This window comes from Dama dama, chromosome 19, assembly GCF_033118175.1.
Source record: "Dama dama isolate Ldn47 chromosome 19, ASM3311817v1, whole genome shotgun sequence".
NCBI classification, from domain to species: Eukaryota; Metazoa; Chordata; class Mammalia; order Artiodactyla; family Cervidae; genus Dama; species Dama dama.
The window spans coordinates 69,615,567-69,643,171 of NC_083699.1; the positions used below are offsets into that span (position 1 = coordinate 69,615,567).

A 27,605-nucleotide genomic window follows, 5' to 3' on the forward strand; every position below is an offset into this window, starting at 1 on the left:
CAGCTGCAGGATACTTTTATTTTTTGGCTGAGCCCCCTAGCACATGTGATCTAGTTCCCTGAATAGAGGTCGAACCTGTGCCCTGCTCCTGCGTTGGAAGCACGCAGGAGTCTTAGCCATCGGACCACCAGGGAAGTCCCCAGCTGCAAGAAATTTAAAGTCATTTTTCCTCTGAAGAGCTGATGGCATCTCCCACACGTTATCCTTTTGGTTTGGTAAAAAAAGCTGCTGTCCCTCAGTGATGGACCAGAAAAGCAAGAGAAAGCTTTTGGTGCAGATGCATTTAACAGGCAGAGACTGCCTCCAGGGAAAGCTTCCCTCTCTTCTCAATCCTGGCTGCGCCTTAGATCGCCAGCGAAGCTTTCAAGAATCCTAAGGTTCAAACAGCACCGCAGACCAAGGAAGACAGACTTGGGCGGCAGGACCCGGGCATCAACGTCTGGCAGCTCTTTGGGGGGCCTCAAGGCGGAGAACCCTTGGTCAAAACAGCTGCTCTTCGACCTCTTAAAACATCTTCCTACTGGACGTGACCCACACCTGTGTTACTACAACTCTGCATCAATTCACCTGCAAGCTCTCCACATTGTAAATCATCCCCTTTGCCTCTTTCCCGTGAAGAGGGAGGCGGGCTCCTTTTCCGGTTAACTGGGTTGTGGACGGAGCTTCCCAGGTGACTCAGTGCTGAAGAATCTGCCTGACGATGCAGGAGACACGGGTTCGGGACGGTGCTCTGGAGGACATGGCAACCTGCTCCAGTATTCTTGCCTGGAGCATCCCATGGACTGAGGAGGCTGGCGGGGGCTACAGTCCATGGGGTCGTAGAGAGTCGGACATGACTGAGCACACACACGTGGCTCAGTGAAGCAAAGAACCAAGTCCTTTCTAACTCTCTTCCCTGCCGCCGGCCTGAGCTGAGGGTCGTTCTCCCACCCTCAGGGGCTCCCCGCAGAGGCGGGATGTGCGGATCCTGAACTCGCCCTCTGGTCTGGCTCAGTTGGGGCAAGGCGCGCTGGTGCAGCCTCGCCTGGGGGCTTCATCTGCCAGGGTGACGGACAGCATCAGGCGTCACGGAAGCAGGGGTCAGCTCCGCTCAGCGTGACGCGGCCGCGCCGGCGCCTGGGACCACGCCCGTCGCCACCTCTCGGTCACGACGCCAGCATCTTTTGCACTAACAGGAGCCTCCAAACGTGTGATGCCTGCTGCAGGGGCAGCACGTCACACATCTCAGCCCGCAAGGCCCATTTACTCCCAGGTGGGAAAGGACCACACCAGCAGCCCAGGTGCTGAGCGGGCAGAAGCATAGACCACCGAGGAAAGGTACTTCTTTTGCTTTGAAAAATCAAGAAGGTAACCTATGTGTTAACCAAACTGCATATAAAGTGAGATCACAACCCTTCCTCCTCCCAAAAATAACATTAAAAAAATTTTTTTTTAAAAAGGAAATATGCTGAAACAGTAGCAAGGGTTTCCTTTTGGTGGTGAGATGGGTGATTTCCACCTCCAAGCCAGTTTCTTTTGTCCTAATTCACTCTAGTTTACTACCTTTCTAGAAAGAGCATTATTACCTTTAAAACCTGAAAGCAAACATAACAAACTTCCAAAAGTTAATCAACTATTTAGGAGCGAAGTTGATCAAATCATCCAACACACTAAAACCTAAATGGAATAAACCTTCTCAAAGTACCGTCTCCTCTAATTCCAGCTGTAGGAGAATCCACGGTCAAGTGTCTGCATTTTCATACAAATATTCCGAGGCGAGAGTCACTCATTTTCACACTAGGTAACACTGAAAGTGAAAGTTGCTCAGTCTTATCCGAGTCTTTGCAACCCCATGGATGATACAGGGCTCCCATCTCAGGAATTCAAGAAAAAGAGAATGTAGTCTATTAAGATGTTCACGTCTCTGAGGTAAAAATGTATCCTAAATACAAGAGGCGACATATCTCTGGAGAAGACCAGTCCACGTGTATCTTCCGTTACTGACATCCATTTCCGTCGGATGCCACTGGCCTCAGGTGCCTTCAGGCCCACCCCTCCCTGGCACCCGGGGGCCCCAGAGCTGGCCACCTTCAGGCATAGGACAGGTCTCATTGGGGTCCTTCTCCGTGCTCACCGAATCGGGGCCGCTTCAGCTCCGGGGGGCTGACCTGAGGCTCTGCAGGCATCTCTGAGGCTTAAACACACACAGGGTTGGCAGGTGAGTGAAGACATCTCTAAAGTTAAGAGCTGAAGTTTACGAGATAAATTTCGTGTCCAGACAAAGGAACTGGACTGCCTGGCCAGGTCCTTCGTGGATCTGAGGGGGAGATCTGACCCAGCGGTTTGCAGCCAGGGGTGGCTGTGCCCCTCGAGGGGCAGTGGGCAGAGTCTGGTGACACTGCAGAGTGTCATGAGGAGGGGGAAGGGAGGAGAGCACCCAGGGGTGCTGCTACGCCGCCTGCATCCAAGGACAGCCCCACAGCCAGGAGTGACGCCCACAGCGCCAACCGGGCTGAACTGGGAACCAGCTCTACACCGTCTCCCCCTCAGGTTTAAACAAGCCTGGTAAGATGCATCCTTTTTTAAAGCCAGGTTTTATTTATTATTACTTATATGGCTGTGTGGGGTCTTAGTGGAGACACACAGGATCTAGTTCCCCAACCAGGGATCGAACCCAGGCTCCCTGCATTGGAAGAGTGGAGTCTTGGCCACTGGACCACCAGGGAAGTCCCAAGATGCATCCTTGCTTTCTCAGAACTGACTTAAACTCAGGTGGTGTTCATTTCCAAAAGAGATGAGATTCTCTTTAATTATATTAAACCAGTAACAGTGTCGCTTGAAAGTGAAAGTGTTAATCATTCAGTCGTGTCCGACTCTTTGTGACCCCACGGACTGCAGCCCACCAGGCTCCTCTGTCCATGGGATTCTCCAGGCAACAATACTGGAGTGGGTGGCCATTCCCTTCTCCAGGGGAATCTTCCCGACCCAGGGATCAACCTGGGTCTCCCGCACTGCAGGTGGATTGTTTACCAGCTGAGCCACCAAGAAAGCCCACAGTGTTGCTCACCTGATTGAACTTCCTCTGTGGAAGGGCTGGAAGTTATGGGGGTTGATATGGAGTTCAGTGGAGAATCTGTCTTTAAGGGTATTAAGTTTATTCTCCTGGATTAAAAAGAGAAGTAAAAGGTCGTGAGTGTCACAGGGATTGACTGTATGTGGTACCAAGGTTCCAAGGAAACACAGGCATCAGCTGACATCACGTGAGGCGCTGAATACTGTGTCAGTGTGCCTCCTCACTCAGTAACCAAGGACCACTTACTCAGTAACCAAGGACCACTTACTCAGTTACATCGTCACATAAGTAACAGTCAACAAGTTATCTAAAAGCTTCAGAATCCGTGCTTTGTGAATTTTCAGTGACATATTAGCCACTCTGCTAGATGCTTCATATAAAGCCTACTGGCCGTGGCTTCAGTATGGAAGCTCTAAGACATGGATGGTTCTTTTTTAAAAAAATCCACAGTCTCAATTCTCAACAGTTACTTTTTTAAAACTCTAACTGCAAGAAGTTCACAAGAAATTAAAGGGGGGGAACTTTAATATCAAAAAGACTTCAAACACCGTCCCACTCCCCTCCCCCATCTAGAAGCGAGGTGGACGGAGGTCTGAGCGAGGATGGGGCCCCACAGACGTCAGGAAACGTCTCTCCGGCCGCCGTGTGGGAGACCACACGGTACAGGGCGGGGGGCTGTGTTGTCTCAACCTCAAGGACGCTTTCTTTCTGCATCTGAGTGCTCACCGGGGTGTGGGCTTGCTCCAGGCCTGCAGGGTGTTCAGGGTGACCCTCCGGGATGGCTGGGCCTTGGCGTTCTGACCGCTGGGCTGCAGGGGCTTCTCCTTGGGGGGCCCTGCCGGGGAGACCCTGGAACCGGGAGCGGCTGCGGGGGTGTCCTTGGCCGCCGGGGGGGCTGGAGACTGTTTCACCTGCGGGGGGGTGGCAGAGGGACTGCTGGGGTCCTGGACTCTGCCGGTGGGGGTCCCCTCCCCTGGCCTGGGTCCTGGCGAAGACCCCGAGGAGGTCTGACTCTTGGTTTTCTTTGCTGTATCAGGAGTTCGCACGCTCAGAACTGGCTTCTCTTTCAAGGGGATTCCAAGCTCATCTTTCTCGAATGTCACGAAGGAGCAGTAACCATCTGTGGAAGAGATGGCCAGGAAGGCCCCATCGCTGGACCTTCATTCCCAAAACAGAAGCAGAAGGGAGGAAGTTTACCGAATGCTGTAGGCCACTCTGGGCGCGCTCATCACCAGGCAGGAAAACGGAAGTTCGAACACCGTCCCCAGCTTTGTTTGAAGGCAAGAGTCGTCCAGGGGAGGGGGCCCGGCTGAGGAAGGGCTCTTGGAGCCCCTTCCCTGCCCCCCGACACACTGCACCACCCGCCTCAAGCTTCCCAGGGCCCCAGTGTCTCTGCCTCCTCACAAAATCCACCAGGGAATCTAGGTGAGACGGCCTCCTCTTGCCCACCAAGATAAAAAGAGGACAGGAAGAAGATCAAGAGTTACAAAGAGCAGGAACCGGCTGGCTGGCAGGGTGGCCAGGCCCAGGCTGGGCCCCAGCGGGAGGGAGAGATGGAGTAAGGGGCCCGGGGGTGCTAAGAACCCCAAGCAGGAAGGCCAGGGCGGCAACCCCCCAGGACGGGCCCGTTTCCGGGTCCCCCTCTGTGTCTGGGCTTCCTTCCTCCCGGGGGCCTGGTGAGTCCCCAGACGACCAGGGAGCCCAGGCGTCTTCCCCTCGGTTTATGAGAATGGGAAGAATCCACAGGGCGATCTGTGTGGCATCAACATCCACTGACGTGACCACCAGAAGCAGTATTGTAGCAAGTGAGACACAGATTTCCTTTTAATGTTAATCTTTTCCAAAAAAAAAAAAAAAGCTGGTAAATAAGGGCCAACCAAGCCAATTGCAGGGCTACTCCAGGGGAGGGTGCGTCCTCACTGCCCACTCACCAGGAAATGTCACTCAGGGTGTGGTAATGGATGTTGGACACGTAGCCGAACGGGAACAGCTGCTGGGTGTCGTAGAGAAGCACCGAGTCCTCGGAAGCCACCGCAAACACCAGGCGGTAGGGCAGGCTCACCAGCTCCATGCCCGGTTCTGGTGATGGGCACACACAGGGGCAGAGACGGTCAAACAAGCCAAGCTCTTGGAGAAAACACATTTCCACCCCCACCAAAGCCCTCTCCCTGGGGAACGTAAGTGACATAATTTCATGAAAGACTAGTTTGCTGTATGCTTTACAGAATTCAGTTTTGTCTTACTTTATATATGAATATCAGAATCCAGGGATTCCCAGGTGGCTCAGATAGTAAAGAATCTGCCTGCAGTGTGGGAGACCGGGGTTTGATCTCTGGGTCGGGAAGATCCCCTGGAGAAAGAAATGGCAACCCACTCCAGTATTGTTGCCTGGAGAATCCCATGGACTGAGGAGCCCTGTGGGCTACAGTCTATGGGGTCACAAAGAGTTGGATGTGACTGAATGACTAACACCCATGTAAGAATCAAGGAGAACCACACATGAACCAATGAGGACACCATGTTACGATCCGAGACTCAAGGACACCTGAGATCCAAAAAGAAGGAAAGGAAGATATGTGGATGAGGCAAGTCACCCCGGGGTCAGCACCTGACGAGGAAAAATCAGGGTCACGTAGAAATGTCTTATCAAGGGATGTTTTCATGCTGTGTGCGCTTTGCTAAGTTGCTCAGTCGTGGCCGACTCTTTGTGACTCCATGGACTGTACCCACCAGGCTCCTCTGCCTGCGGGGATTCTCCAGGCAAGAATACTGGAGTGGGTTCCCATTTCCTATTCCAGGGGATCTTCCCAACCCAGGGATTGAACTCAGGTCTCCCGCATTGTGGGCAGATTCTTTACCAGCTGAGCCACCAGGGAAGCCCAGGAATACTGAAGTGCGTGGCCTATCCCTTTTCCAGAGGATCTTTCCGACCCAGGAATCGAACCGAGATCTCCTGCATTGCAGGCGGATTCTTTACCAGCTGAGTTAGCAGGGAAGTCATTCACATAAAGGTTTAGAAAGTTGAAAACAGTTTCTGCATCTAGCCTTGGAGTAACAGGGACCAACTGACCCTTCCCTGAAAAAATTAAAATACCTGGCAGAATACTGAAACCAGGGTTTGGGGGACACTGTCCACGAGCCCATGAAGGACAGCAATCTCGCAGAGACAGGAAGCAGGAGACCCAAGCCCTTTCACCGCCCCTGCTTTCTGCCTGGAGTTTCCAGGCCCCGCAGAGGTGGAGGGAACTCAGGCAGCGGCCAGCAGAAACCCCGAGCTGGGAGCCAAGAAGCTTGGCGGAGCGTGTGGTGGCGGGGCAGAGAGAGAGCTGTGGGGGCCTCCTGAGTCTTCAGCTGACGCTGGCAGTGCATGCATGTGAGAAAACTACGGGAAAGAAAGAGCCATCCCTAAGGAGGCCAGCAATCAAACAGACAGACAATCCACAGGATGGGAGGAAGTATCTGCAACTGATGCTACGGACAAGGGCTTAATTTCCAAAATACACAAACAGCTCACGCAACTCAACAACAACAACAAAAACCCTATCCAAAAATGGCCAGGAGACCTAAACAGACATTTCTCCAAAGAAGACATACAGATAACCCATATGAAAAGATGCTCAACATCGCTAATTACTAGAGAAATGCAAATCTGAACTACAGTGAGGTACCACCTCACACTGGTCAGAGTGGCCATCATTAAAAAGTCTACAGACAACAAATGCTGGAGTCAGGGAGTGCAGCCAAAATTAAAAACAAAACAAAACAAAAAAAAAAACAATGAAAATACATCTGCATCCACTAACGTAAAATCCCCACAATGTCTAATAAAAAATTATCAGGCATGCCAAGAAGCAGAACAATACCCATAATGAGGAGAAAAAAGTTAATCGAAACCAAGCCTTTGTACACAAAGCCATTAAAAGAGTTGTTTTAAGAAACTGTAATCTACGTGTTCAAGAAGCAAGAGGAAAGCAGATACACGTAAGGAAGAACCAGCTTGAACTCGAGATGAAAACCACACTGTCGCAGGTAGAAAATACAGCGGATGGCACCAAGGGCAGGTGACAGAGAAGAAAAGGTACACGAACTCAAAATTCAGCTATAGGGGGGATCGGGATGGGGAATACGTGTAAATCTATGGCTGATTCATATCAATGTATGACAAAACCCACTGAAATGTTGTGAAGTAATTAGCCTCCAACTAATAAAAAATAAATAAATAAAAAATAAATAAATTAAAAAAAAAAATTCAGCTATAGAAACTATCCAAGATAAAACACTGGCAGGCGGGGGGCCGAGCTGGGGCAAGTCAAGTCAACAGAGCACCAGTAAGCCGTGGGTAACTTCAAGCAGCCTGATACACGCGTAGCTGGAGTCCCTGAAGAAGAGGAGAGAGAGAGAGGATGACAGAAGAAAGTATCTGAAGAAGTAACTGGCGAAGTTCCCCACATCTGGGACTTTGCTGGAGGTCTAGTGGCTAAGATTCTGTGCTCCCAATGCAGGGGGCCTGGGGTTCAATCCCTGGTCAGGGAACTAGTTCCCTGGTGCCTCAACTAAAGATCCAGCACCCACAACTAAGATTGGGTGAAGTCGCTCAGTCGTGTCTGACTCTTTGCGACCCCATGGACTGTAGCCTACCAGGCTCCTCCATCCATGGAATTTTCCAGGCAAGAACACTGGAGTGGGTTGCCATTTCCTTCTCCAGGGGATCTTCCCGACCCAGGGATCAAACCCGGGTCTCTCGCATTTCAGGCAGACGCTTTACCATCTGAGTAACCAGGGAAGCCACTAATCGGGTAAAACCAAATAAATAAATATACTTTTTTAAAAAGCTCCCCTAATTTGATGGAAACTATAAACTTGTAGACCTAAGCCAGCCAGTGAACCCCAAGCATAAGAAACACAAAGAAAACTGTGGCAGGCACACAGCGACAGGACTACTTAAAGCCGCTGACAGAGAGAAAAATCTTCAAAGCAGCCAGTGGAGGGAAAACAGTTACACAGAAATCCAGTTCATGTATCATCTTTACTGCACAGGAAGTTGATGATGAATGATCGTCAACCAAGCAGCAGAGAAACAAAGCTACTACTTTCATTCCTTTAAAGTTGGTTGTAGCAAAAAAAAAAGAGTGTATTCTAGACAATGGGTAAGCTGACAGGTATTTTGGTAACATCAGTCTTTGCTCCTGAAAGGGGTCAAACGGAACCAACCCCGCACTCACCTCTTCCCTCCCCGCCCCGGTCACTTAACACACCTGCTTCCGCCGCCGGCCTCAGCTCAAAGTAGACAGGGCAGCAGCGGACAGCGAGCGTCGCCTTCGCAGGACAGGGAAGGTGGGCGATGGGCCTGGAAGATGAATTGCGGTTTTGCAAAAAGGCACCGTCACGTAACAAAAGCAAAAAAAAGAATGGGTGCACGTTTCATATGTTTCTTTAATTGCCTACCTTTTAAGATTTTTCCTGGAGAAAACGTAAGTCGTGTTCGTTACATTTTCACCGGATTCCACGCACCCAGCTGGAGAAGCAGGAGAGGAAGGCGAGGCCTGTGTTATTATCAGACTGTTCACCAGCAGAGATGCACGAACATCAGTTCTGGTTTATGTTAGATTCCTCCGAAAGATTATTTCCTGGCCAGTGTTTGATGACTGAGGACAAATGCAAACATCTCATCCCTGTCTGGGCTCAGCCTTACTGCAGTTCTAGCCACCTGTCACCCCCGAGTGTCACCTTCCAAGGGGGCTCCCTGGGAGCCCCTACCAGGCCTGGGCAGGAGGAACAGAAAGCAGGGACCCCGGCCTCAGCAGACCTCTGCCTGGGAATCCAGCCAATCCCTGTGATGAAGCATTGTGATCAGACCCTCGGCTTGCTGTCCTCCCAGATTCTGACCCCAGCTGCCACCCAAAGCCTGAGACTTGAGCTTCTTCTATCTGCCTGATGGCACCCCAAGGCTGCCAGGAGACCAGCCCTCTGCTGACATCTCCAGCCCCTGCAGAAGCTGCCTTTGCCCTGGGGAGCAGTCCACATCTGAGAGCTTACCACAGGCTATACTCAAAACCAGATCAGACCCTGTCGGAGAACACCCGTCACACACAGCTACTCTTGGGAACATCTCCCTGTTTTACACTAACATTTCCACACAGCCACACAGTCTTCCACAAGACCATTCCATACCCCTGGGGAGGGCAGCAGACAGAGCCAGTGTCTCCCTACTCTCTCCCCCTCACCCATCCTTCCATCCCCAAATAATCCATCTTAACAAACCATCAGGTCATTGCTAATTTCCTCCATGCTCACATAATCATCACAACCAGTTATAACTCAACTGCAGGTATATTATACAGTGGCTTTTTAAAATCTATTTTACAAAATGGGATATTATTCACACTTGTGCTCGTTACCTGCATGGCACCAACAGACCCTTCCCTTAGCAGCTGCCTACTGTGCACTGGTATGAAAATGCCGTAATTCATCCTCTCTAAGTAAGTATTGCTTTTTGGTGGTTTTTTTTTTCCACAACTACAAACCATGTTTGCAATAAACACGCTTGGACATACATCCTATGTACTGTTTTCATTTCTTAATGAAGTGAATCTCAGATGACTCAGCAAAGCAGATGCACTGAACGGTTACCAGACTGCTTTCCAAAAAGGCTCTGATAATCCACACTCCCTCCAGCAATGGCCACACCCACACCCGTCAGCCATAGGTATTTTCACTGTTTTTCAGTGTGAAATGACTAGAGCCATACCTAACTTATATCAAGGTAGCCGGCACTGCCTTGACTGTTGCTGGGTTCCCAAACACTCTCCTGTGTGTGCTGATACCACATGCAGATCTGCTTTTCTGCAAACTACCTTTTCTATCTGGCTCTCATTTCTCTCTTCCAGACTTTTTCCCTTTGTCTTTTTGTTCTTCCTGCCAATTGGAAGAGCACTCACATACGATATCATTTAGCACTTTCTTTCCTATTCCATGAACATTATTTTCCAGCTCCATCATATGACTACTGATATTGCCTAATGCATCTCTTGCCTGTAGGCAAGCTCTACATTCTATAGCCAAGTAGGTCATTTAAGAGCTTCTGGGTCCCCATTCTTTTGCTTGATCTTCCCCAGTCCTAGAAAGGCCTTCTAGATTTTCTTGTAAGAGTTTTACATTTTCACCTTTTATGTTTAAGTATGGAGTTCACCTGAGATTTATTTTTATATAAAAGCTAGGAGTCCAATTTCATTTTCTTCCATACATCTAGACATTCCAGTATTCTTCACTCACTAACCCATTCTTCCCACTGAAATACCCTCAGGTTACCTACTAAATTTCCTTTTATCCCAGGATCTATTTCTGGATTCTGCTCTGGTCCAGTAATCTATATGCTTATTCCTATACCAATACGGGTACAGAGGAGCCTGGTGGGCTACAGTCCACAGGGTGGCAAAGAGTCAGACATGACTGAAGTGACTGAGCACCCATACCAATTCCATACTGATTTGATAACAGTTATTGTTGTTCAGGCACTCAGTTCTGTCCAACTCTTTGTGACTCCGTGGATAGCAGCACACCAGGATTCCCTGTTGTTCTTCAATATCTCCCTGGGTTTACTCAAACTCATGACCATTGAGTCAGTGATGCCACCCAACCATCTTGTTCTCTATCATCTCCTTCTCCTCCTGCCTTCAATCTTTCCCAAGATCAGGGTCTTTTCCAATGAGTCAGCTCTTCGCATCAGGTGGCCAAAGTATTGGAACTTCAGCTTCAGCATCAGTCCTTCCAATAAATATTCAGGATTGATTTCCTTTAGGATGGACTGGTTTGATCTCCTTGCAGTCCAAGGGACTCTCAAGAGTCCTCTCCAACAACACAGTTCAAAAGCACCAATTCTTTGGCACTCAGCTTTCTTTATGGTCCAACTCTCACATCCATACGTGACTACTGGAAAAAATCATAGCTTTGACTAGACAGACCTTTGCTGGCAAAGTAATGTCTCTGCTTTTTAATGTGCTATCTAGGTTGGTCATAGCTTTTCTTCCAAGGAGCAAGTGTCTTTTAATTTCCTGGCTGCAGAGATCGTTCAGTGATTTTGGAGCCCAGAAAAACAAAGTCTGTCACTGTTTCCGTTGTTTCCCCAAATATTTGCCATGAAGTGATGGGACCAGATGCCATGATCTTCGTTTTTTGAATGTTGAGCTTTAAGCCAGCTTTCTCACTCTTCTCTTTCACCTTCATCAAGAGGCTCTTTCGTTTCTCTTCACGTTCTGCCATAAGGGTGGTGTGATCTGTGCATCTGAGGTTATTGATATTTCTCCCGGCAATCGTGATTCCAGCTTGAACTTCATCCAGCCTGGCATTTCACATGATGTACTCTGCATAGAAGTTAAATAAGCAGGGTGACAATATACAGCCTTGATGTACTCCAATTTGGAACTAGCCCATTGTTCTATGTCTGGTTCTAACTGTTGCTTCTTGACCTGCATAACAGGTTTCGTAGGAGGCAGGTAAGGTGGTCTGGTATTCCCATCTTTTTAAGAATATTCCAGTTTGTTGTGATCCACACAGTCAAAGGCTTTGGTGTAGTCAGTGAAGCAGAAGTAGATGTTTTCCTGGAATCCTTTTGCTTTTTCTATGATCCAATGGATGTTGGCAATTTGATCTCTGGTTCCTCTGCCTTTTCTAAATCCAACTTGAACATCTGGAATTTCTTGTTTCACGTACTGTTGAAGCCTAGCTTGGATAATTTTGAGCATTACTTTGCTAGCAAGAGAAATGAGTGCAATTGTATGGTAGTTTGAACATTCTTTGGCATTGTCCTTCTTTGGGATTGGAATGAAAACTGACTTTTCCAGTCCTGTGGGCACTGTTGAGTTTTCCAAATTTGCTGGCATATTGAGTGCAGCACATTCACAGTATCATCTTTTAGGATTTGAACTAGTGCAGCTGGAAATCCATCACCTCCACTAGCTTTGTTTGTAGTGTAAGGCCCACTTGACTTCACACTCCAGGATGTCTGGCTCTAAGTAAGTGATCACACCATTGTGGTTATCTGGGTCATGAAGATCTTCTTTGTACAGCTCTTCTGTGGATTCTTGCCACCTCTTCTCAATGTCTTCTGCTTCTGTTATGCCCATACCGTTTCTGTCTACTGTACCCTTCTTTGTGTGAAATGTTTCCTTGGTATCTCTAATTTTCTTGAAAAGATCTCTGCTGCTGCTGCTGCTGCGTGCGACCCCATAGACGGCAGCCCACTAGGCTCTGCTATCCTTGGGAATCTCCAGGCAAGAACACTGGAGTGGGCTGCCATTTCCTTCTCCAATGCATCAAAGTGAAAAGTGAAAGTGAAGTTGCTCAGTCGTCTCTGACTCTTCACAACCCCAGGGACTGCAGCCTACCAGGCTCCTCCACCCATGGGATTTTCCAGGCAAGAGTACAGGAGTGGGGTGCTATTGCCTTCTCTGTGAAAAGATCTCTAGTTTTTCCCATTCTGTTGTTTTCCTCTATTTCTTTGCATTGTTCACTGAGGAAGGCTTTCTTAACTCTCCTTGCTATTCTTTGGAATTCTTCAGATGGGTATATCTTTCAGCATTCAAATGGATATATCTTTCCTTTTCTCCTTTGCCTTTTGCTTCTCTTCTTTTTTCAGCTACTTGTAAGTCCTCCTCAGACAACCATTTTCCCTTTTTGCATTCCTTTTTCTTGGAGATGGTTTTGATCACTACCTCCTGTACAATGTTACAAACCTCCATCCATAGTTCTTCAGGCACTCTATCATATCTAATCCCTTGAAGCTATTTCTCACTTCCACTGTATAATCGGAAGGGATGGGATTTAGGTCATACCTGAATGGCCCAGTGGTTTTTCCTACTTTTTTCATTTTAAGTCTGACTTTGGCAATAAGGAGTTCATGATCTGAGCGACAGTCAGCTTCCAGTCTTGTTTTTGCTGACTGTATAGAGCTTCTCCATCTTCATTTGCAAAGAATATAATCAATCTGATTTCAGTATTAACCATCTGGTGATGCCCATATTTAGAGTCGAGTCTGTTGCTGGGAGGAGAGTGTTTGCTGTGACCAGTGCATTCTCTTGGCAAAACTCTGTTAGCCTTTGCCCTGATTCATTTTGTATCCCAAGATCAAACTTGCCTGTCTCCAGGTGACTCTTGACTTCCAACTTTTGCATTCTAGTCCCCTATGATGAAAAGCACATCTGTTTTTGCACTACAGAATCTCTGACATTCAGATAAGGAGATGCGTGCTCAAGTGTTACTCTCCTTTCATATGTGCTACATGCTCAGTCGCTCAGTCATGTCTGACTCTTTGTGACCCTGTGGACTGCAGTCTGCCAGGCTCCTCTGTGCATGGAATTTTTCAGGCAAGAATACTAGTGGTTTGCCATTTCCTTCTCCAGGGGATCTTCCGGACCCAGGGCTTGAACCTGCATCTCCTGCATTGCAGGTGGATTCTTAACCACTGAGCCACCTGGGAAGCTGATTGCATTATTCTTTGCATTTACTCAGCTAAACAAATCTGAGATGTCATACAATTAAAAAAATAGAAAACCAAAAGAAACAACCAAAAAAACATGAAATGGGATCCTAATTGGAAAACAATGAGTATGTTAATTTTTAGAACATGAAATATCTATTTGTTCAGAACTTGTTTTATAACCATCAATCAATAAGACCTTCTAGTCTTCTTCATCAAGGCTCTGTGCCTCATTAAATTTTTTCCTATGTATTCCCATGTCTTCTGGGCTTTGCACTATTATGAATGGAACAACTGTCCTTTTCACATTTCTAAGTACTTATTCTAGTGTAGCAGATTCAGATTTTATGTATTTTTACAATATCTAGCCACCTTATCAAATTCTTTTTTGATTCCAATAGTACTTTTTTAAATCTCTAGGATTTTCTAGAAACATAATCCTATCACAATGTTTTCTCTCTTCTTTTCCAATCTGTCATTGCACTTCCTGCATTTATTAACATCACTGAGAATCATTAACAGTGACAGCAGATACCTATCTGGTGTCCGTTTTGAACCGAAAATGTTTTTAAAGCTGCCATTTAGAAAAAGGATTTGATGCTGAGTTTAGTAAGTAACTTTTAATATACTCAAGCAACTATTTACTCTTGGCCCTGGGACCACCCCCCAAGCCAATGTCATTCCCACATGCTCTCTATTGTCCTTTTACAGTCTAATCCACACACATGTCTGTGTGATTCACACACTCCTGGGGGCCCCCACCCAGCCTGGCTGGAACACGCAGTGGCAAACCTGACCTGCGCCCTCCTGTTTGGCTGAGCCCTGGTTCACGTCACTGAATCACACACAGGATGGTACCCGAGCAGTGGAGAGCAGGGGTCGGTCTCCTCTGAGACCATGCTGGCCATAGCACCACGCTGGCTAATTCTGCTAGGCTCACCCTCTTGCCCTCCTGCAGACAACAAGCCTGACATGTCCTCACTGATTCTGCTGACCTATCAGATTTGACCACTACACTCCCATAGGTTATTCCAACCCGACTTGTGTGCGTCTAGACCCTGTCACAACAGGTTGCTTCATCACTCAGAGTAAACATGATAAGGGCACTTTCTCGTGAGTTTTAGAACTGTGACCTCCATGTACATGTCTAGGGAAAAGGAATTTGTTAAGAAAACTTTTAAGCTGAATTTACCTAAGAGAATACGTTTATCACTCTAGCCTAGTGCCTCCCAAACTTGTCTGTGCATTAAAACCACTGGGGATCTTTTTAAATTCCAAAACCCAGACCACACACTCCAAACCAGTTAAAATACAATCTCTAGGGGTGTGGGACCCAAGTACCAGGACTTTTGGAAGCTCCCTGGAGGTTTTGGAAGGGCTTTCCAGGTGGTGCTAGTGGTAAAGAACCCATCTGCCAATGGAGGAGATGTAAGAGGCGCGGGTTCAATCCCTGGGTCGGGAAGATCCCTTGGAGAAGGGCATGGTAACCCACTCCAGTATTCTTGCCTGAAGAATCCTGTGGACAGAAGGGTCTGGCGGGCTACAGTCCATGGGTCGCAAAGAGTCAGACACGACTGAAGCAACTTAACAGAGTTCAGTGTTTGGACAAGTTGGGACAACTGCTTTCATCAGAATTCCCTGAGCTGCAAAGAGCATCACAGATCAGGAGCACAGACACCAGCACTGCTGCCCTCCTGCCCTCAAATCCAAAGCTTCGTGAAACACACCTGGTGTGAGGAGCAAAGATCCATCAGGAGTGAAACTCAGTCTACGGAAGAATGACTTCATGCTGTCATCATGGAACATCCGGTAACTTCTCGCCTGCAGCACACGAAATTTACATGTTATCCCAAATCTTCGCATTCACACTAAAGGCTTACCAATTCCTATCTCTTTTTACTACGTATTGTCATTCATTTATTACTGACATAATAATAGGTATAAAATTGAAACACATTACAAATCAAACAATCACACAGAACTGCAAAGGCCATCACTCTTGAACAGATTTCCCATTTTTGGTAGGGAAAGCTTTAAGTGTGTGTGTGTGTGTGTGTGTGTCTACATGTTTGAAAGTGAAAGTGTTAAGTCACTCAGTTGTGTCTGACTCTTTGTGACCCGCCGGGCCCTTCTGTCCCTGGGATTCCCCAGGCAAGAATACTGGAGTGGGTCTACGTGTTTGTGTGGTTCAACAATTATTAAATGAATACATCTCTGTAAGAACACACCACGCTGTGAGCAGAGCTTTGCCTGGAAAATGAGACTGGGAAAAGGCAGGAAGGTGACGAGGAGCCCTTTTGTTTGTTATCTGTGTGTATATATTTAGAATCTCCCACTGAATGAACCCTTTTTAAACAGAAAATAGTAACCCCATCATCTTCCCAGAAAATGCTGCTTGAATTGAACCCCTACGTGGAACAGTTTTTGCTGCCATGCACCTGATGCTTTAGAAACACTAGCATTTAATCCTCCAGACCCAGCCCAGCCTGCTGCCCCAGGACTGCTCTGCAGTCAGCCCTTCTTTGCTCCAGTAACCAACTTGCTCCCTTTCAGCTCCATGCCTGCCTTAGTACTCAGTCATCTGACATCTCAGCACTAGGATGCTATCTTTATTTACCGCTTCTTCCCAAAGACCAGAACCTTTCCCATTCCTGGGTACCAGTCCAGTGACCCGCGTTGCCCCTCTACCTGCCTGGAAGGTGCCGGACCCACCTGCCTTCCTGTTGCCTAGGGCTGGGATGCTCCTGGTCAGTGGTTCCCAACCGTCATTGCACCTCAGACCCCGGGGCCCTGGCTGCCTCCAGCCACAAGAAACGCATCTCTGGGGTGCTGTCCAGGTGACTCCACAGCGCACTCAGGACTGGAAACCACTGAGCTCCATCGCCTACTCCTCCCCTGGCCCCCAGAGGTCCCCACCCCCACTCAGATCAGCCCAGCCCCCCACACTGAGACTCAGCGGTCTGCGAGGAAGTCACTGCAGTTCAGGTGTCAGGGCCTGGCCACCAGGGGCTTAGCCGCAGGGTACAGAGGTGCTCACGACTTCCTGGGTCCCAACTTAAGTATAGGTGGGATGGAATGTCAACCCTGTACCTCTCCTTCGGCCCCCACTCCAGACAGCATCTTTGAGACGTTAAAAGCCACACGTTTCTTCTGTGTGCTGTACACCCTCAGGATCCTAAACAAAGAAGACAAGTCTGACCTATCTCTTCTAGTAAGTGAATTACGCTTCACACAGAAACAATCTAGTACCAGAACTAAAGACTGCTTCAACAACTTGCAGCCTGCAAAACCACTGACCAAAGACTTTCACACTTAACTGAATGACACGGGCAAATATTAACAACTGAAAGGCTACCGCTAATGAAGGGGGGAAATACTACATATTTCATTTTTCTATGGAATGTTTCAACTTGTCAAGGGAGATGAACTTCGGGTCTTGGACGTGTGGCCCAGTGCCATCTGCATGACTGTCGTGAAGTTGATTTTGTGTGGAATGGTCTTGGCCTCAGGGATTTGCAAGAGTAAGGAAAACACCAGAAGGTAACTGGTTGTTGGTAATTCATATTATTCCCCAAGCTGATCAGACTGTTTCACTCCTGAGTGCTGAATAAAACATGTACACCAGGGGATTACTGTGGCAGTCGAGTGGTTAGAACTCGGCCCTTCCACTGCAGAGGGCATGGGTTCAATCCCTGGTTGGGGAACTAAGATCCCACATGTCACTGGGGCAAAGCCAAAGAACTCACATATATAAGAAAATAAATGACATCTGGAATGTTACAGGAGATTCTACAAAAAATAAACACTAATTCTTCCTTAGTGTTCTCATTCCAGGGTTATCTGAAATCCAGTTTGTTATACTTAAAAGTAGCTGTATGTGCTTAGTCACTCAGTTGTGTCTGACTCTGAGACCCCATGGACTGTAGCCCACCAGGTTCCTCTGTCCATGGATTTCTTCAGGCAAGAACACTGGAGTGGGTTGCCATTTCCTACCCCAGGGGATCTTCCCGACCCAGAGATTGAACCCGGGTTTCCTGTACTGCAGGCAGATTCTTAACCACTGGAGTCACCGGGGGAGGCACTTCTCAATTATGGCCGCAATAAACCTAACAGAAGACTTTAGCATAATTGGGCTCTATATGCTCTATATGAAAACTGTCATTATGTATTTTTTTTTCTGGTGATAATTTTCAATCTAAAACAAATCAGCAAATGGCTAGAGCAGGACCTTTATAAATCTGAGAAGCAAAGCCGAAGAGACATGAAAAAGGATTATGACTGGTGAGCAATATGACTGGTAACTCTGTTGTTTTGTTTTTGATTTTTTGTAATTTGGCTAGGCCAGGTCTTTGTTGCAACATGCAGGGTCTAGTTCGCTGACCAGGAATTAAACCCAGGTACCCTGCAGTGGGAGCACTGAGTCTTAACTACCGGACCCCTGGGGAAATCCTCCTGGCTTTTTTTCTAATTCTTTGTTCCAAGAACACAATTAAATTATTGTGTTTAATTACACCAGTAAATACAGCAACAAGACCTCCTTGAAACAAGGAGGAAAAGAAGATAAAATATCTTCTTTTCAAATTAATTTAAATGGAGTTATTAAAATCACTGTAGCAGTAAACACTAATCAAAAAAATGAAATAAATATCCAACCTTACTACTAGGTATCTCTTCTTTCCTAAGTCATAAAAGACTTTCTCTTTAAAAGTTGCTAAAGAAGTTCAGATTTAACTCAGAACTATTTCTGCATTCATTCATCCATTCAATAAAGATTTATTAAGTACTAACTTTGTGTAAGGTTCTTGTCCTAATCAGTTTCCAATTTCTTACTCTGTTTTATGGATAACAGTAAAATAAAACACTTTCTATGAAATCAGGAACAAAAGAATCAAAGCTAGACTGTGGTTTATATTTGTTAAGTTGTAATAAAAATACCTCTGAAGAAAATTTCAAGCTAACAGAGTAAGGACAACTCATCAAATACTAACTTACCTGTCACAGCTCAGAGTAGCAACATATTGACCCAAAGGATCCCAGGTTACTCCTTGTACGTAACTTTTATGTTCATTAAAAATGGAGATCTTCTGGCCTATGGATAAAGCATACAACACATTACTAAAACCTGCTAATGCACAAATGGTATAAACTACAATTTCAGTATTATTCCTTTGCTGTTCCATCATTCAGCAGCGGGTGATTGAGCCTCTGTACCAAAGCCCACATCAGGCTGTGGAGTCAAAGATAACTTCACGTGGCCCCCCCTCCCAGGGAGCTCAGAACTCCCGGTGGCAGCTATGCACACACAATCCCCCTGGGGAGCAAGTGGACAGAGAGAATACGAGTGGCAGGGGCAGGGGGAGGGGGGAACAGACCACCACCGGGCACGCACATGGACACCACGGGGAGGACGAGGGGCAGCCAACACAGCAAGGGGCGAGGGTGGAGAAGGCTCGAGCTCGGAGTTCAGGTCTCCAGGTCAGGCAGGACGTAGGGGGCCAGCGGGGAGAGAAGGCAGCATTCTGAGCAAACCCACGGGGTGAAAGTCAGCTTGGTGTTTGGGGAAATGACAGGCAGCTGAGACCACTGGTGGTGCGACACCCTCGTGCACGAGAAGGGTTCTGGGGGCTCACAGTGTGGCTCAGAGCAATGCTGAGCTGGGAAGTGACCTGCATGTTAAGGATGAAGCTGAGGGTTGAAGAGAGCACACACAGCAAGTGTCACTAGTTGGGAGGGGACAGGAGACCGGGTGAGAGACAAGAGCCTGCCCCAGAGCGAGGCGGGCCAGGATGGGAAGGGGCTTTGGGGGAGAAACGTGGAGGATAAAACCAGTCGCACACAAAGACGACCTGGAAGAAGCAAGGAAGGAGTTAGGAAGCCTTGGCCAGACTTTGAGAAACAAAACTCTTCTGGGGGGAGCGCCCTACACCTGGTCACTCACTCTGGTGACCTCCTCGCCTCTCACTCACTTGACACTTTGCCGGGGGCACCCGCTCCCCACGCCTGCCAATGCCCCCTAAAATCGCAGGCCCCGAGGTCACCAGGGATCTTAATGTGCATGCCACAGATGTCAGACTAACTGTCCGTCCCGCTCCCCTTCATGAGGCTCTTCTCTGGGAGTATGCTGAGATTAAGGTGGCTGGGGGTGAAGAAGCGGCTTCGGCAGATCTTCGGAGGTTTGGGGGGGAGGCTACTGGGGAAACAGGGGTGGGATTAGACCTCACAAGCAAAAGGGGCAGGGACCTTGGGACCACCCGCCCACCCCCAAAGGCTGCTGGGGACACATATGCAGGGGCCCGGGGTGCAGTGTGGGGGTCTGTGACCAGCTGTGCTCAGCCTGGGACCCGGACCACAGCTGATCCTGAGCTGGGGTTTGTCTTGGTGGAGCTGGTGGACGAAGATGGTCTGTGTTCATACACAAACCCCTTGGGGAGCCAGCTGGACAGGGAGAATATGAGAGGCCAGAGGGCCCGACAGACCAGGAAACAGAGGGCTCAGTGGACTGCGGGGCTCTGGGAAGGAGATGAGCAGGAAGCGGAGGTGCTGAGGGACCAGCCGGAGATGTGCTGATGGGGGGACAGGCCACCTGGCCTGACAGGGACCCGAGGGGTCCGTGTCAGATCTGCCGAAGGACAGGCCTTCAGAGACAGATGCCCAGCTCTGGGACAGCAGACAGCAGAAAGGACAAGTGCAGACCAAGTGGGCATTCTTCTTTGAGGGCCATCTTGAGGATGATGACTTCAACTCTGGAGTCAAAATCACTGCAGATGGTGACTGCAGCCATGAAATTAAAAGAAACTTGCTCCTTGGAAGAAAAGTTATGACAAACCTAGACAGCATATTAAAAAGCAGAGACATTACTTTGCCAACAAAGGTCCACCCAGTCAAAGCTATGGTTTTTCTAGTGGTCATGTATGGATGTGAGAGTTGGACTATAAAGAAAGCTGAGCGCCGAAGAATTGATGCTTTTGAACTGTGGTGTTGGAGAAGACTCTTGAGAGTCCCTTGGACTGCAAGCAGATCCAACCAGTCCATCCTAAAGGAGATTAGTCCTGAATATTCATTGGAAGGACTGATGCTAAAGCTGAAACTCCAATACTTTTGCCACCTGATGCGAAGAACTGACTCATTTGAAAAGACTCTGATGCTGGGAAAGACTGAAGGTGGGAGGAGAAGGGGACGACAGAGGATGAGATGGCTGGATGGCCTCAGCGGCTCAATGGACATGAGTTTGAGTAAACTGGGAGCTGGTGATGGACAGGGAGGTCCAGCCTGCTGCAGTCTGTGGGGTCACAAAGAATAGGACAGGACTGAGCGACTGAACTGAACTGAAGGTGATGGGCAGTAGAGGGAATCACAGCACATGCAAATCCACAAATACAAAAACTTACTGACTTTGAATAACCTTGCCCATGTTACACATTTAAACAAAGGCTTACAATAAAGTCTCGATTTCCATACTCCTTAAAAACTGCTCCTCCCCCTGCCTCTGCCCCCTTCTCTGTTGTCCCAGGATCAGCATGTCACATGCTAATAAGTAAAATCAGGTTGCTCTACTACTCAAAGCCCTTCAGCAGCTCACGATTACACCTAGGATACAACCTGAGACCCAACCCAGGTGCCCGGGCCCACCACCACCCTCCAACCTTGGGTCCTCCTTCCCCCTCCTGCTCCTGCACACCCTTGATTTCCTATTGCCTGGATACAACAAGCCGTTCCGGCCACAGGGCCTCCGCACCTGCTGTTCCCACAGGCGGGAACACTGTTCCCTGAAACAATGCACACAGCTCGCTCCTCAACTTCATTCCAGTCTCTGTTCAAACTCCATGTGTTCAGAGAACCCTTCTTGATCACCTGACCACTCTCTGACCCCCTTGGGGCGCTATCACTTCCTAACATCGGATGGATGTTTGTGTACTTATTCACATCCTGCTAGAACATGGCCATCATATTCGGGTATTTTCCAGCACCTGCAAGAGTGCCCAGCGTGCTGGCAGTGTTCAAGGTCATTACAACTGGCTTCAGAGGTGCTGGATGGAGTGCCCACAGACACAGAAATATCAAGGTTTGGGGAAAGAAGATGAGGATACTGGTCACGCCGGTCCTCCCCTTGGCCGAAATGTCAGGGACTGATTAGAAAGAGTGTGACACAGAGAAGGCAAGAGAGGCTGCTTCAGTGGACGGCACAGAACTATTAACAGAAGAGAGGCTTTTACAGCATGGACGGAAACCGGGTGGATGCAGCGCTGAGACTGCAGGGGATGCCAACGCCACAGCCTGACCCCTGACCTGGGTATTTGGGCTGGTGGAGAATGATCAGATAAAGAAGAGGAGAGGAAGAGGTTTGGGAGAAAACACCAAGCTTGACTGCAGGGCTGCAGCAGGGAAAAGTGGTTAGGCATTGGCCACCACTGCTATTTTCAAACTGTACTTAACTTCTCACATGTTTACCTCCCACCTCCTCCCACTCCCCTCCCAAACAGATTCTTTCAAAGCGGCGAGGTATCCTTTGCTTTATTTGATGTCCTGAAATGTAAACTTGACCATGAAGTGAAGTGAAGTGAAAGTCCAACTCTTTGTGACCCCAAACACTATACAGTGCATGAATTCTCCAGGCCTGAATACTGGGGCGGGTAGTCTTTCCCTTCTCCAGGGGATCTTCCCAACCCAGGGATCGAATCCAGGTCTCTCACATTGTGGGTAGATTCTATACCAGCTGAGCCACAAAGGAAACCTGATCACACCTACCCCTATATTGAGCAGGCAATGCCCCACTGATGATGATGACTTGACAACCTTTCAAGATCCTCAGGTCCGTGAAGGCTGGGATCAGCCCTGTCCCTCCCCACCCCCTGCCCCGTCATATCTGCACCCCCAGGCGTGCGGCGTCTACCTTGCTTTGGCATCAGCAACTCATGACTCATAACACCACTGCTAAACCTCATACATTCCGACTGCATCCCTGGCATGTGGGGATAATCCCCCTAAGCTGTCGAGCTAAACTTCTGTTTCAGTCCGCTAAAGAAACTCTTCTGAAGCGTTTCATGGTTCGGCTTTTCAGACACTTGGAATGTCGCTCCCCTAATAATGGGCTTTCATGGTGGCTCAGAGAGCAAAGACCCTGCCTGCAATGCAGAAGACCTGGTTCCAACCCAAGGTCGGGAAGATCCCCTGGAGGAGGAAATGGCAACCCGCTTCAGTACTCTTGCCTGGGAAATTCCATGGGCAGAGGAGCCTAGCGGCCCATAGTACACGGGGTCGCAGAAAATCGGACACGACTGAACAACTAACACTTGCACTTTTCCCCCGACAATAGCAAAAACACATCAGCTACCTTTACTAACGTCCCACATGATGGCCGTGTTGTCCACAGAGGCAGAAGCCATTAAATTTCCGTCAGTTGCCCAGCAAATATCATACACGTCTTCTAAGTGGCCCCTAGAATCCAAAGAAAAGAAAAGAAAAAGCAATTCTTGTCTTGAGGAGAGAAAAAAAAAACAAATGTCAAAAATTTAAAGGCAAACTCAGGGCCCATGCAATGGGATTGTAGAATTCCCACTAGAGGTACATTAGCTATATAGCTATATTAGCTGTAGCTATAAACTACTACCTTCAAGGACATTTGTATCTTTAAAATTGATTCAAGTTTACTAAAAAAATTTTATAAGAGAAACTAGGAAAATCTATTTTAATGGCTTTTAATGAAAAATCCATTTTAATCCATATTTTTATCTTTTTAAGCCAGGGGTCCCCAAGCCCCAGGCCATGGACTGCTACCAGTCTAGGCATTTAGACTTTCTATCTCACTTAAAACTTTTAAGTGACTGCTACCAGTCCATGGCCTGTTAGGAACTGGTCTGGACGGCAGGAGGTGTGCACACCGAGTGAAGCTTCGTGTGTATTTACAGCCACTCCCTGGCGATCGCATTACTGCCTGAGCTCCGCCCCCTCTCAGGTCAGCGGTGGCTCTGGATCCTCACAGGGCCGAGAACCCTGTGGTGAACGGTTCTTGCGAGGGACCCAGGTGGCAGGCTCCTTGTAAGAATTTAATGCCTGAAGATCTGACATGGAGCTCAGGCCATGATGTGAGCACTGGGGAGCGGCTATGAACACAGATGATCATCAGTGGGCAGGATGACCGTGTGAGACCATGATGAATCAACTGCCTGCAGACACATATGCAAACTCTATCACTGAGCAGCAAGTGACGAATGTATAATTATTTCATTATATATTATAGTGTAATAATAATAATAAAGTGCACAATAAATGTAATGCACTTGAATCAGCCCAAAATCACCCCCACTCCCAGTCTGTGGAAAAACTGTCTTCCACGAAACCCGTCCCTAATACCAAAAAGGTTGGGGAGCCGCTGATTTAAACTATACCTGCATTACTGTCTTGCATAAGAAAAAGTTTTAAGTGAGATACAAAAGTCTAAATGCCTATCAGCTGAATGCATTCAGGTAGGTCCTAAAGCTAACACCTTCACAGGTCCCTCCCAAGGTTACCTCAGGGTTTTTACAACAGTCCAGTTCTCCTTGTTCAGCTGAGCCTCATCCTCGTCCTGAAAGGCAACCTGTTCCGGCTCCTTGTTATCATTCACCTTCCAGAGCAGAATGACAGCGTCTGCAGAGTGAGTCGATTAAATGCAAGTCATGCTTTTCTGCACGGCTTTTCACTTCTGGATTTTTAGGACATTAAACAACATCTACAGACACTATGGCCATGAGGATTTACCTCTAAGAATTCGGGCAGGAACAGCAAGTTTCCCTTCCGAACAAAAACTCCAAAATCAAACTCATACCAGATCAGAGTTATACAAGGTCATCTTAAACAGAAGGGTTCCCGGGCCAGCAAAACATGACTGCAAAGCGACTCTATTAACAAATACACAGGCATAACCTGACAGGGGAGAAAAAGCAACAGAGGCACCAACGCAGGCGTTGGCAAGTCATTCCCCGCTATGCAGCCTACAGAGTCACTTACTGTCTAGATGCCTCGGTCCCCTCACCAGGCAGGCTACAGTCTGGGGGGTCACAAAGAGTTGGACACGACTGGGCAACTGAGCACACACGAGCACATAGGCCACTGTGAGGATTAAATGAGGTAGATATATAAAACACATACCACACAATGCCCGGCACATGGTAAGCCCATATATGTGTGTGTATGCTAAGTTGCTTTAGTCGTGCCTGACTCTGCGACCCTATGGACTTGTCCTATGTCCATGGGATTCTCCAGGCAAGAATACTGGAGTGGGTTGCCATGCCCTTCAAGGGATGTTCCTAACCCAGGGATTGAACCCGCGTCTCTTAAGTCTCCTGCATTGGCAGGCAGGATCTTTAGCGCTAGTGACCTGGGAAGACATTCTCATGTATGTGTCAGGAGGAGACTGAAGGAGCTGGCTATATGGACACATGTGTTCTGGACCCGTGCTGCCCTGCCAACTGCCCAGCCTCTCCCCGACCCCCGGGCAGCTCCCACCCCCCATCTCTCCCTCAACCACACACTGGAAATCAGGGCACTCAGTTCCACCAGGTCTCTTTTCCTCCTTCTGCCAACAACATCTCAGATTTCTACTTTCTTTTTATTCTCACTTCTAGACTATTCTGGTTTTAAGAGCATGATTAAAAAGATTTACTTTTTCTGTATAGCTTTATGCTGTTTAAACACAAGCAGAAAATATGAATCAATTTGAGCCCACCAAACAAACAGAGGGCCATTTCAACAACACTCCCCAGGCCAATTAATTCATTAATTACACAGAGACATGGAACGGACTATGATCACTTACAGATACTAAGCCAACAAGCCTAACAAGGTCAGGTCAGTTGCCTTGGGACTTAGAATGGTAAGCACCAACCTACCTGTCTCCAACCAGCCCAGAGGGAGCAAATGGGAAAGGGGTCATTTTCAAACAGCTCTTCTCAGTTTAAGCTTGCTGTCTTCCATCTGCTCACACTCCCCATAACATCATTTTACTGAACTATCTAAATGACAGATTTAAAGGGTCAAGCCACCTCTGAAATGAGAAAGTATATCTAGCTCAAATCTCAGTATTGACTGAGACATGTGTGTATTTGATTTCTGAAGACTTGAAGTAAAATACTCACCATCCCCTCCCGATGCTAAAATTTCCCCATTTGGAGAAAAACGCACGACATTGACCGCTTTGGTATGGCGAGCAAGATTGGACAAAAATTCAACAATGGCCTTTCCATCTGGTCCTTTCTCTACCTTCCAGATCTGTTGATACAAAAACACGCAGTCAGAGAAACATGGAGTGAGCAGGCTTCATACTGCACCTATTAAAACAACCCTGCACTGATTTTCAGAAAGAAAATTTAGTTTCTTTTTTGAAATGTAAGAGGAAGTAACTCCTATCTGAAACATAAACCACCAGTGCCACTGCCTCCCAGCTCTTTCTTGTGCAAAATCTTCCCCTAAAGGAAACTGGCTCAGGGTTCTGAAATAATAACATCACCACATCCAGTGACATCAGTCTAAGTAACAGGACCCTAGGAAGAAAGCTGCTCTTTTGCCTTCATTATTGACTCAAGGCCCTGACAATTTATCTGCCTCAGCTAGATACACATATACATACACTTTGTGGCTCAGCTGTCTCCCATTATTTGCGACCTCATGGACTGTAGTCCACCAGGCTCCTCTGTCCATGGGATTCTCCAGGCAAGAAGACTAGAGTGGATTTGCCATTTCCTCTTCCAAGGGATCTTCCCCACCCAGGGATCCAACCGGCATCTCCTGCCTTTGTCTTTACCGCTAGTGCCACCTGGGAAGCCCCTGGGCTAGGTAACTTAATTAGTACAATAATTTGTGATGATTGCCTGCAGTGCGCATGCTCAGTCCTGTCCGACTCTTGGCAACCCCATGGACTGTATAGCCCACCAGGCTCCTGTGTCCATGGGATTTCCCAGGTTAAAAAATAATGCAGTGGGCTGCCATTTCCTCCTCCAGGGGGATCTTCCCGACTCAGGGATCGAACCTGCGTCTCCGCATTGGCAGATTCTTTACCGCCAAGCCGGCCACCTGGGAAGCCCTGAGCTTAACAGTCGTTATAAAAACACAAGAGTGGAGAATGCCGCTTCTACGTTGCTTCCTGGGCCCTTCCCACTCCCCATGCCCCGCTTACCCTGACAGCCGTGTCCACCCCCGCGGAGGCCAGCCGGTGGATCCTCCCGGCGGCTCCATACTGGAAGTCCAGGCTGTACACCGGCTCCTTGTTGTGCCAGGCGATCTCGCAAGTGATGACTTTCATCCTCCAGAGTCTTCAAGGAGCGAAACACAGTTCCTCAGGGGCGGGGTGGGTGGTAGGTGGCGGGGGGCGGGCGTTGGTTCTCCAAAGACGGAGGAGAGAGAGCTGCAAATGGTTGGTGATGAGGTGAATCTTCGAGCCGGGGACCAGGCACTGAACGCTGAAGCCTCAGCCAGGAGCCCTGCCGACCATTAAAGACGCTGCCCTGGGAAGAGGATGTCAGTGCGGCCCTCTGACGCAGCCCTCGCAGTTCCACCTCAAATGGTTCGCGGAGTCCGCGGCTGTTTTCAGTTTATTCTCCGAGTACGTCCGGAAAAGCAACGAGGGACGGACACCCAGGGAGGGGAAAGCAAGGCCCGGGCCGGGCCGGGCCAGGCTGAGGGGGTGGCAAGCCCGGGGGTCTGCGGGTGGGCGCCGCGGGGAGACGGCTACCGGGGGTGGGGGAAGGGCTGCTCGGCAAGCCGACCGAGGCCGGGGACGAGGGGGCAGCCGGGGCAGCCGGAACCGGACTTGACTGGGACCTGGCTGAGAGGAGGCCTCCGGGGACACTGGGGCCGGGCCGGGGGCCCGCCGCGCACACGCGCGCTTCTCCGAAGATCTCCCGGGTCCTCGCTGCTGGCCCTCGGAGACGGCCGCTCGCCACCCCCACCCGGCCCCTGACCCCTCACCCAGGCCCGGCCAGGAAAGCGCGGGGACGCGAGAGTCCGCGCGGGAGAAGCAGTACCTGCAGGGACGCGCTCAGGCCGCTGGGCCGCCAGCTCCCGCCGCCGCGCGCGCGCCGCTTCCCGCGCGCTGCAGGCCCCGCC

The 27,605-nt window shown here is 48.7% G+C and overlaps 1 protein-coding gene across 3 annotated transcripts; it reads right to left on the minus strand.

Annotated features, from left to right (window-relative positions):
* On the minus strand, positions 1-27,584 carry CHAF1B (chromatin assembly factor 1 subunit B). Of its 3 annotated transcripts, none has more exons than XM_061167346.1 (14): positions 27,524-27,584; positions 26,677-26,904; positions 25,640-25,772; positions 24,035-24,152; positions 22,858-22,961; positions 18,519-18,615; positions 16,617-16,701; positions 15,254-15,347; positions 8,498-8,567; positions 8,308-8,399; positions 4,984-5,131; positions 3,779-4,210; positions 3,047-3,141; positions 1-2,173 (listed from the first exon to the last, which is right to left on the minus strand). In XM_061167346.1, the coding sequence occupies exons 2-14, from the start codon at positions 26,800-26,802 to the stop codon at positions 2,088-2,090; spliced, it is 1,680 nt and encodes a 559-aa protein (XP_061023329.1). In that variant the 5' UTR covers positions 26,803-26,904; positions 27,524-27,584; the 3' UTR covers positions 1-2,087. The 3 variants fall into 3 exon arrangements, with proteins under 3 accessions (XP_061023329.1, XP_061023328.1, XP_061023327.1); XM_061167345.1 differs by having other exon boundaries at positions 26,677-27,004; positions 27,524-27,576; XM_061167344.1 differs by lacking the exon at positions 27,524-27,584 and having other exon boundaries at positions 26,677-27,501.
* Positions 27,585-27,605: the final 21 nt, after the last annotated feature.